The 11,297-nt window shown below is 45.0% G+C and overlaps 1 protein-coding gene across 9 annotated transcripts in view; it reads left to right on the top strand.

The window, feature by feature from the left end:
* Positions 1 to 1,296: 1,296 nt before the first annotated feature.
* UNC79 (unc-79 homolog, NALCN channel complex subunit) overlaps positions 1,297 to 11,297 on the top strand; it is a 108,454-nt gene continuing 98,453 nt past the window's right edge. For 5 of the 9 annotated variants that reach the window (XM_063160070.1, XM_063160065.1, XM_063160069.1 and 2 more), the window contains exon 1: positions 1,614 to 6,761. In XM_063160070.1, coding sequence (XP_063016140.1) covers positions 6,556 to 6,761 — 206 coding nt within the window. In that variant the 5' untranslated portion in view covers positions 1,614 to 6,555. Of the gene's footprint in view, positions 1,377 to 1,609; positions 6,762 to 11,297 lie in introns of those variants that run through there. The other 4 variants (XM_063160067.1, XM_063160071.1, XM_063160066.1 and 1 more) reach the window with 2 other exon arrangements.

The raw sequence follows: 11,297 nt of genomic DNA, 5'->3' as shown, positions 1-11,297 counted from the left end.
ATGCCAGTGAGCAGCATCTGCCCCTTCATTGTGGTTCATAGCACTGAATGTGCATTGTCCCAAATCAGGGCAGCAGTAATTTGGAGGCATTGCCTTCTACAATGAATAACAAAACATATCTATTTTTCTCCACCCCCACAGCACAATTCTCAAGACTCCCATGGCCTGGCTGATGAAATACTGCTGCTTCCACATAGCTTTTTCCGAGAAGGGAGGATCTGAAAAACTCGTATGGAAAGTTTCAGAGAAGAAACTCATAGCTCACCCTTAATTTCTGACACCTGGTAAGGTCAAGTCAGGACGCTGGGGAAGCTGACAGGACACACAGCAGTGAAATAATTTCTCCTGGAGCAAATGAGTTTAATTGTTATTACTGTACTCCCATCACAACTGGACAAAGGTCTTTTCATCCCATCGTCGTCTTGGGGCAGTCACCATGGCAGGGACCGGGTGATGGAGGGGGCACAGTCGGGGCTGAGCGCAGCCCTTGTCTCCTCGGGAAGGGCTTGGCGGTGCCGAGGTGCCGGTGCCCGGTGGGACCAGGCGGGGAGAGCCGGCCCAGAGGCACCGGACCCAGAGCCCGCCCGCCCGGGGTACAGCCGGAGCCCGGGGGCCGAGGGGAGAACAGGGTGCTGTTTGTGGCAGAGATCACACGGATGCACAGCGCAGCTCCGGGCAGTGCCACCACCGCTGTCCTCGCTCAGCGCAGCTCCCGCGGAGCCGCCCGCGGGGCCGGGCGAGGGCACCGCCATCCCCTCCGCGGCCCCGAGGGCACCGCCGGCCCCTCCGCGGCCCCGAGGGCACCGCCGGCCCCTCCGCGGCCCCGAGGGCACCGCCGGCCCCTCCGCGGTCCCGGGGGCACCGCCGGCCCCTCCGCAGCCCCGAGGGCACCGCCGGCCCCTCCGCAGCCCCGGGGGCACCGCCATCCCCTCCGCAGCCGCGGTCACTCTGGCGGCCCCGAGGGCATCGCCGACGCTTATCAAGGTGTGGATAACCTCCCGGCTCGGCAGCTCCCACTTCGGCATTGTGACAAGCTCGGCGGGGCCACAGCCCCGCTAGGGCAGGTGCCCCGGGGCCAGCCGGTCTCCCTCTCCCCATCGCATCCCATCAAGTCTCCTGTTCCCCGTCCCGTCTCCCACGCCGTGCCCCCTGGGGATGCTGTTTGCCGCGGCCGCTAGGCGCGCTGCCCCTTTAAGCGCGCTCCCGCCCGGTCCCGCCCGCCCGCCGCTCCCCGGCCCGCAGCCCTGCGGCACCGGCGGCGGCACCGGCACGGGCACCGGCACGGGCACCGGCAGCTCCATCGCGGCCGGGGGCCGGCGCTCCGCGGCGCCCAGGGGCAGAGCGGGCCGGCAGCATGTCCACCAAGGCGGAGCAGTGTGAGTGGGGCCGGGCGGGCGCCGGGCCGGGGTCCGTCCGAGGGGAGGGGAGCGGGGCCGGGGGCGCCGTCCCGCCGATGGCGCTGCCCCGCCGCCGCCTCCCGCCCGCTGCTCCCCGGCGGGGCAGCGCTGCCCGGGCTCCGTGTGCCGCGGTGTGCGGCGGCCGCCGGCGGGCGGTGCAGGGGGAGGGGGCTGCCGGCGTTCTGGCGCTTTCTGTCGGAGCCGCCGCCGGTGCTGGTGGCCGCAGCCCCCGGAGCTCCCCGCTTTTCGGGCGGCCAGCTCGGGGCGGCAAAGGCAGCGCCGGGGAGCCCGCGGGGAAATGCGGGATCGGGGAGCACAGTCGGTATTGAGGCCGCCGGCTTCGCCCCCCGCCCCACGGCGGGAGCGGTGCAGCCTGCCCCGTGTGCCGGCGCCGCGTCCCGAAGGATGCGGCCACCTGCGGGAGCAGAGGTGACGCACGCCTCGCCACCCTGCAGGTGGCCTTGCGGTGAGATGGAGCCCGAAGAGTCGTGCTGCCCTTGTTACCCGGGCCGCTCACCTTTCACCGGGTGAATGCAGGCTGGGGGTTTGTGTGTCGCCTACAGGCCGCCTGCACAGTGCCCGCTCCCAGCAGGATCCCCAGGTGCTGGCATCCCCTGCCCGCGGCCAGCGTGCCTCTGCCTGGTCACGGCTGCGGGAACCACCATGTTGGCTAGAGCTGATCAGAGCAGGAGTGGATGACATGGTGGTTGATACCTGCATCTGGGCTGTGCAAGTGCTCCCCACTGTTGTTGCTCGTGACACCTGTGTGTCTGCAAGAGCCCTGATGGGATGCTGAGTAGAAAATATTGGGGTACTTGAGCTTGTCACCCATGTCACAGCTACTTTCTTGCCTGATACAGTGTCATGGTTATGAACAGGCAGTCTGTGACCAGGAGGTTGGATTGATGTTTGTCACAATGACGTGATGTGATTTGACACTTTGCATGCTGAGACTTGCTCTCTTCTTCCTCCAGGTCACTGAGAAGGATCCTTGTGTTTATATATGCCTATGATGAGCCCATCTAACAAAAAGAATACCTGTAATTTTTTCTGTTAGGGTTTACTGCTTATTTATAGTGATGAATGAGCTTGCTTTAAAAATATTATGCAGATGTTAATTTTTTGCTGTAAAGATGCAGTTCTAGCCTCATAATTAGAGACAGAATATTCTGATTGTGCAGAAGCCCTGAACTGTGCAATGTTTGGATCTGTACCCTTCTGTTGTTGCTGCCTTCCCCATCTTGCACCTGAGTTTTGTAATTGTTTCTTCTTTCCTGTGATACTTATACATTAATTACACTTCCTTCACACTGCCATGTGGAAGAATTTGTGCTACTTTTTGTCCTAGCACTGGCTCTGGCATTTTCTTCCTTTTCTGTCCTGTCTTCTCTCTTCCTCTGTTCCTAAGGCTTTTGGTCTGCTCTGTTTGAGCTCCTCTTACATATTTTATCCTTGGCTGTTTTTTCTTTTCATCCCTTTGTACTTTTCAAGACACTGCATCCAGGCCTGCCATGTCCCTGTTGCTCTCTATTTCAAGATTTACTTAGGGTCCAGATTTCAGATCTTTCTGCCTTCTAATGTTTCTTTTCATGACACTCCAGGAAGAGTATTTGGTTAATGGACATGTCCTGTGCATTCTAACCTGCTGAATGTATTTTTTTACCAAGGCTGCTTCCCTGACTAGTTCTTATGGCATTACCAAATGTCTCTACATAACTTCAAGATTCTCTCACCAGCAATTTTTGAGTAATGGACTCTGACAAGGATGTGTTGGTGTGCATACATCACCACCAGTCAAACTTTCAAACCCCAGCTGTCGCTGTTGATGCTTCTGCCCTCAGTGAGTGACAGGCAAGAACCAGAATGTCTTGGGAAGGACTCAAGTTCCAAGTCATAATGAATCTCAGTTTACCAAGAGCATCAGTGAAACACTGCAACTGAGGAATCACTGGTTGGAACAGAAGATGTGCTGATCTAAACAGCTGAATCCCACAGCTCTTGAGCAGGTTCTATGTACAACAGGTAAAATGGTGTCAGTCTGGAGGTTGGCTGGAGAAGCTGCTCTTTTTTGTGACCACACACATCTTGTATTGCGTACCAGATATATCAACAGTGAGTTTGATCATTTGACTCGTTGCAGCATGCCTAAGGTGTTCTGTTGTAGTCAAAGAAAATGAATTCTTTATCACCTTAAAAAGCAGTAATTGGTGTTTAGTTGTGGTAAGTAATGCCCTGGGAATGCCTGATGCCTGCTGTGTTCCCCTCCAGGACAGTGGAGCAAGCAAGGCCATCTTTGAGGACTCCTAATGGTTTCACTCTCAGTTCAGCCAGTGCTGACACTGGGGCTGAGGAGTTTAGTGAAGTCTGTGTAGATACTGGAGAGAAACCTAATTGTTTTTTTGTGGTGGCCCTATGAGAGTGCCCAAGTGCTTCCACAGGGTGACACCACTTTTTGAAGTGTGTCTCTGGGTACTCAGAAACTCAGAAAGCTGGGTCATTCACACACTTGCTGTAACTTGAAAGCTGGCAAAGTTTTTGCTCTGGGGCTTTCCTTTAGAAGTTTCTTTGTGTTCTGGGAGGCTGTGCTGAAATGGTCAGAGTTTTGGGAAACAGAACTGGGAAGTGAGGCTGAAACCTTTAGCCTAAAGCTAATGTTTATATTTAGGCTTTATAAATAAGTTTTTGATATTTGGCCTGATATAATTGCACAACAATGCCAATCAATAAAAATGAACGGATTTCCACCTTTCTTAAAAAGAAGCTCTTCTAAGTGATTCTAGATACATTATGCCCTTTATTGAAAGTTAGTAACTGTAAGGAGGCGCACAGCTCTCTGAAACACATCTAGATCTGAATTCTGTAATAATCTTTGGCATTTTGTTAGTTCATTTAATTTACAGATATCTGACAGCAAACCATGGCAGCCACAGTAATCTGTGCACCTTGCTGTGCATTGTTCTAAGCTGGATACTGCCTTGCTCAGTCTGTGTCCTTTACAAACATACTTGGTTTCATACTTTTTTACTCCTCCCACCAGAGAAAGCAACATCACAAAATATGTTTATGAAGTCATTGCTTTCTTAATCTAGAAACTAAACTAGATTAGTTTTATAACAGTTAAAATAAATGTCTACCTTTTAAATAATCTGATAGATGGCCTGCAAATCTGGGACTAAAACTGAGATTAGCGGGCAGAAAGGATGAGGTGTGAGATGAGAAGGGGAAAACAGCCTTGCACTGCTCAAGTCAGCCTCTGTAATGTGGAGTGAACACATCCTGCCCAGATGTTCCCAGCCCAGTGGTTTGGGGGCTGTGCATTGAGCAGTTATGGCTGCTCTCACTCAGGATAAACTCCTGCAGAGCACAGGTCGTGTGCCACAGGCCTACGTGGTGGCAATCTGAGTCTCTGTGACAAAATCCTGTTTTCAGTTGATTGAGGGAGAGGGGAAAAAGTCATGATTGTTTTTAGTTATTCATAAATTGTGCAGTAAAAGATTTAAAGGAAATGTAATTAAAGATGCTTATGCATTTTTAGTGTGTTGTTTTGCATATGCATTATGACAGTGTCCGTGGTTGCATTTTTGCTTGCTGTTTCACACAGACCCCAGCCCTTCAGGTACATGATGGGCTTTCTCCTTGTGATGAAGCCAGGTAATATCATGAGGGAGACTATTGTCTGTAGAAGCTTCACTTGCTGCAGGAACTGGGGAATGCCCTCCTTACAGCAGGAAATGAGTTAAAGAATGACCTTGATTTGGTGCTGCTAGATTGGATTTCTTGTCATGCATTCAAGAAAACAGTTTTCTTCATTTGATGATTATTTGAGTGTTCTTCATTTTATGGATAATTGACTTGAAATTGTCAAACCTCATTTGTTGTGTGGCTGACCATTCAAGGAATCTATTATTTTCTGGATGTGAAAGTCCAGTGAGTACAGTTACCTATACTGGCAAAAGGGCTCTCAGTATCTCAAGCTGAGCCTCCATCAGTATTTGCAGACACTTTGCTTTTGGTGTCTGTTCATCAGTCTTTTCTGCAATATGGATACAATGTCACCCATTCTCATTCACCTTGCCAGTGGCCCAGAAAAGAATCAGAAATTCACGAACTGTTCAGCTATCTCAGCAGTGAGGGGCATAGCAATGTCTCCCAGGTAGTTTGTACCTTTCTGTTTAGTGCAGGACTTAATGGTATTCATTCCTTAGTAAATGCCATTTGACTGTGAGAATAAAACCAAGTATTGACTGATTGCTTGCTTAGGAAGCATGATTTGTCTTCCACACTGAAGGAGTCCTGTAGGGGAGCAAGGTGTATCTTGGTCTAGGGAAAGGCTGTTATAATCCATATGCTTAGAGGGCTGAAAGAATTCAGAAGCATCTCCCCTTTTAGCTGCCTGTAGCACTCTTGGTGCACTTTGAGCACGCTGCAGGGCTCCCAGGCAGCTGTGCTTTCTGAGGCTGTGTGTGCAGTGCAGCACAGCTGAGCAGCCTCTGCCCCATGCCGCCAATGCTCTCTCTGAGCAGAGTTGGTTCATCTGAGTGGAGCAGGAAGAGTTGTGTGTCTGTAGGTGTCTCTACATGAAACTGCTTGTGCTGTATAGGCAGTGTAAGGCAGTGCAACTAGGAGGGGTAATAACTTTTTTTCCCAAACCTGAACAAGGATTCCTATTACTGTTACTTGTAATACAACAAAAATTGGTTTCAGTGGAGATGTACACCTGCTACTGCTCTTTGAAATCCCCTTATCTGCTTGATCACACTTCCCAAGACAAACAAACAGCAGAAACTTCACTCTTTTCATATCTTTAGTTCATTGCACAAAGTAAATGTAGGGCCCACAGTGAATCACATAAGGTCTTTCTGTCTTAGCTTATATCTCTGCTTTGGCTGTAGAAATACTTATCTGTCTCACATGAACCTCCTGTGATCCAATGACTCATTCATTATAAATGACTCTTGAGATGCTTGGAGACATGGAGGAAGTGCAGAGTGGCAATATATATTTTTTAATTTGCTGGCACTAAGTTTGCCTAATACAGATATTCACTTCCATGTGTTCTCCCTGGCAGTCTTTTACAATTTATTCAGTCAGAACAGAAGGAACAGAGAGATTTTTCTGGTTTTTTGAGTTTAATACTTAAATTTAAAAAAAAAAGAAAATGGAAGAAACAGACACAAATCTATCAAAGTCTGCAGAAAGCCTAAATGAAAGTTTTTGTGTTTGTCTTTTTGTCTTTTATGTAGTTGCTTCCAAAATCCGTTACCTTCAGGAATACCACAACCGGGTTCTCCACAACATTTACCCTGTGCCCTCTGGAACTGACATTGCAAATACTCTGAAATACTTTTCTCAGACGTTATTGAGGTAAGTTTTGACTAATGCTCTTGAAGAAAAAAGAGCTAAAGAGTTGTAGGGAATATTGATTGGCTTTGAATTGGTTGCCAGATTTAATGGGTCAATGGTCAGCCAAAAAGAGTCAGAGCATAATTTAACAAAAACACGGTATGAACAAATCTCTTCAGTGGCTGTTGCCCAATTTGCCCAGTTAAGCCCCCTTACTGAGTGGCTGATTCTAGAATAAACTTGGTTGATTATGCATTTGCTTGGTCCTAAGACTTAGCTGAACGCACAAACATGCTGAACTTGTGGAGAAAGTGACCTGTAGAGTTTTAGATGTGTATAATCATGGCCTCCTTGACAGTCCTGGTGCCTCAGAATCCCAGAGTGGAGCCAGAGGAGCAAGCAGATCTGGCTTCTCACTGGGTTCAGCTCTTCTGGGTTCTGGTTCAGTCCCTTAGAGCAGCAGGAGCAGACACAAAGTTTGTGTACAGATCTGGATTTGGGTGGTAACAACACATCAGGATTGTTCTGATCCAACATTTTTGATGTAGTCTAATGATTAGTAATAATATATAGTGCTAAATGCCACACAAAGAGAGAATACATTATGAGTAGGAAATACTATTCTTGTCTTCCAAAAAAAAAAAGGAAAAAAATGTGAGACTTTATTAGGAATAATGTACATTCCACAGTGCTGCCTAGTGGATTCATATTTCCAGATTGTTTTCAAAATGGCTGTTGACCATGAATAGGGGATTTTTATCTGCTGGTTTTGGCTGGCACTAGTTTTCACATCCAGAAAAATGCAGTTCAGATTACATTTCTATGCATAGCTTCCTGATTTATACCTGGAAAGATTGTCCCTGCTGTCAAAGGGTAGTTTGGAAATCAAGCTAATTGCCTTATTTGAGGAGGAAACGTTAACAGAATACAATTTACCCATATATTTGTACATATACTCCTATGATGTATACGAATTGAGAAGCAAAAATTTAAACATGAGAGAATGAGAACAGTTTATTCTAACATTTAAAGAGCCTGGGATACATAAAATTTTCCTTGACCCTGTTTAAAAGGAGAGACACATAGACAGAAATAATTTTTAGTAGAATGTCTGTTCACAGCAAACTTGAAACCTCCTGTTTACTTTCGAAATTTCAAGAGCAAAACTGTTTGTTTCCCTTCTCATTTAGACTGTTGAGGAAACTTGCAGCACCCAGTAGGACTTTTTGTTTGGGGGTTAATAAATTAACTTTTGTCTCATTGTATTGAGCAGTGGGAAAAAATGTTCAAAGAGTCACAAAAGATACTTCTGAAATGTGTCTCTGTTCCCACATCAGGCTGTTATGATGGACTATTTGTGCAAAACACACTTAAATTGCGTTTAAGTAAGATTATTTATGATGAGACAGCTTTTGCTTAAATACTTTGAGCCTTTAAGCTGTTAAAGCTAGAAAGTTGGACTTGATTCTGAACATTTTCTCTTTTAGCTGTGACTACCGAGTGCTATAATGAGATATGTTTCTTTTTGGTCAGAAGTTCACTGGGTCGGGATAGATTTAGAATGTTCTGCTTAAAGAAAGCATCTTTCCCCCACTCTGTGGTCTTCTTGTATAATGTACAGCTGACCTGTCCTGTTGATAAATTCTTCACACTCCTGGAGCAGTGATGTTCCTGGGCTTACTGAAAAAGCTTTGTACTTAGCAACTGTGGGAGCAGATCAGAAATCAGGGCAGCAATTGCACAATTTAGCAAGTCCATTTGTTTCCTTTCATATTCAAAATGGGACTGAACCAAAATCCTTTTGTTGATGATGCTGAACTCCGTGGGGCAGAAGTGCTACTCATACCTCATACACAAATGGCTTTATCCTTCATAATCTGGGATCTGATTAGCCCCAGAACTAAAAGGGTATGAGAAATTAATGTCAGGGCTTGGATCTAAATTTAAGTGGACTGAGTTCTGATACTCAGGCAAGGTCAAATTCACATTCCAAACCCCTGTAACTGGGGAGTTTGAGCTGTGGGTCAAAGGCTCAGTGCTATGGTTGAACCAGTGTAAGTTTATACACTTGCTGATGCTAAGAAAGAAGATGGATAAAAAAGCAAAACAACACACCCTGTATTTAGTGTGGCAGATGGAAAGAAGGAAACTCCCACCCACTGTGTGCAGATCTCTGGAAGATTTACCCTAAAACTAAACAGACTGGTTAAAAACCTTTCTGAAGAGCGTGTTCAAAAATTTATTTGAATATTTTGCATGCTGAGTCTCTTTTCTGCCTCCTACACTGAGACTCCATTGTACAAGGTTTAACATCAGTAATAGAAGTACATGGTGGAGAATAATCTTTCTGGCTTAACACAGAGCATGTGCAATGAAATTGTGCTGTTAGGGACAAACAATTCTTGGTGAACATGTATAGTCATAGAAATAATAAAGGAATGGTCAGAGAAATTCCACATAATGATTGGGTTTTACAGAAGCAGATTTTACTGTTTATTACACTTTTACCTTTCCCTGTTATGGACACGCTGACTGTGTTCTTTTCAGTGGGATGTGCCCACTGTTTTGAATCACATTCATATGTGGTGTCATTTTGCTGGTTAAAGATGGATTGCACAAGAGATTAATTTGCTCCTTTGCTCTGTATGCAACCTCCATAAATTACAAGCTCAGGGGTGGGGGGAACAGATGTGGAATGACTGAAAAAAATTCCTTATTTCTATAACAAACATCACATAAAATCACCATACACAATGCATAGCACATTGATTCATTTAATTCTTCTTTAGTTTTCTCTTTGGGAAAAGCATTTCTTTACATTACAGCATGAATTTGTTTCATGCCCTACTCATTTTCAGTGATTTCTCCCTCATTTGAGGAATGATCTAAGGCTTAATAAACATCCTGCAGAAAAGCTTGTTCTTTCACATTTTCCTGAAGAAAATTCTCCATATGTATTTCTAAGTAAAATACTTTGTGTGAAGCATAGTTATAAATGCCATGGTGGCTAATTAATGGTCATTGTTGTGCTGCCTTGGTGAGATGTAATTTCACTTGTAGGCATTTTAGGAAAGCTGTCCAAGAAGGCAGTAATTATGGGATAGATTTGCAGCAAAGATATACACATCTTGAAACCAGCCTCGGTAGCTTTGCCCCTTATTGCAGAGCAAGTTCAGTATGGAGTAAGTTCAGTATGGAGTTATGATTTGCAGATACTCCAAATTCTCAGTACTTGGTTGAATTGAACCAGAAGCAAATTGCTGTTGTATCTTGGTCCTAAGGGACCTCCTAGATTTTCAATTTTGGCTCCTCTGTTTATTGCCTTTTAAAAATACAGGTCAGGCAAGAGCCTGGACATAAAATTTTGGGGTTTTTTAAATTTGTTTTTTAATAAATTTGGTGTGGTTCCATCTGGAATTGAGATCTAGTGTTATTGCTGTTAAACTAAAGGATGCCCTGATCAAGATAAAATAAGTGTGCTTTGGCATCTAATCCAGAGATGGGCCTGTAGCTCAGTGTAAAAAGAAAGGATTAATATCCTTTCTGGAAATAAGTGCACATGGAGTGATGTCTTGGCAAGTAAAGAGATGGATAATTGGTATTATCTGTTGGTAGACAACAAAGGAATGTAGTGCAGTACCTTCATATCTCTAAACATAAGCTATAAAATATGGCAAATGAACATCAAGCAAATTAGAAGGAATCAGCACTCTGCTAATTCATTTTTAAAGTCATACTAGATCTTAGGTGATGTTCTGATAAAAGCATGACAGTGATCATGTTTCTCTTACTGGACATTGGGTAACAGAAACCAAAATTGTCTGCCAAATATGTGAGGCACGATTAAAAAAAAGAAAAAAATAAGAAGTAATTTTATAAGACAGATTATATCTGTCATCTCTGACTGCAAGGGTGATGTAATAGTGGCCAAGTAGCCGTGTGATAGTAGCCGCTTGGCAAATAATTGTATTTGTAAAAGTGTTTTTATATATGGCAAATGAATGACACCTTATCTTAGAAGCACCTTAGCAAGAGTTTGGCTTACTTGTGTAAATTGCTGAATTAACTGGGGGGTAAGCTTTGCTGAGGTGATTGTATGGTAGGGATTTCTGTACTGTTACAGAGAAGAGAGGTTTCCAGAAGTGCTCTCTCTTGATATAATTCTGCTCTACATGAGTCAGTGGAAATCTTAGTGCTATTGGCTTGTCTTTTATAAGTCTAACACTGACTGTGGGAACAGAGTTAAACCAACAGCAACTGCTTTTGGAAATCCTAATGACTGAGAGGTGCAAAAGGTGCTTAAAAAGGAAAAAAAAAAGTATTGTGTGTGGGTAATATATTTAAAAGGTGTATTATATTTTATAGGCACATATGGAGATTATGAACTAACCCTATAAGTGCTTGATAACTAAAATATAACACTGCTTAAGTGAGAATTTATTTCTATTTAAAATAGTGGGGTTTATTTTTAAAATAAATTAGATTACCATGTTTACAACCATGTTTGCAACATTTTTAAAACTACATAACAAGCTGGTTGACTTATAGCCTCTATTT

Source organism: Melospiza melodia, chromosome 6 (genome assembly GCF_035770615.1).
Source record: "Melospiza melodia melodia isolate bMelMel2 chromosome 6, bMelMel2.pri, whole genome shotgun sequence".
Lineage (NCBI taxonomy): Eukaryota > Metazoa > Chordata > Aves > Passeriformes > Passerellidae > Melospiza > Melospiza melodia.
Note: the sequence above shows the minus strand (reverse complement) of the source record. Positions and strands in the feature narration are given on the sequence as shown.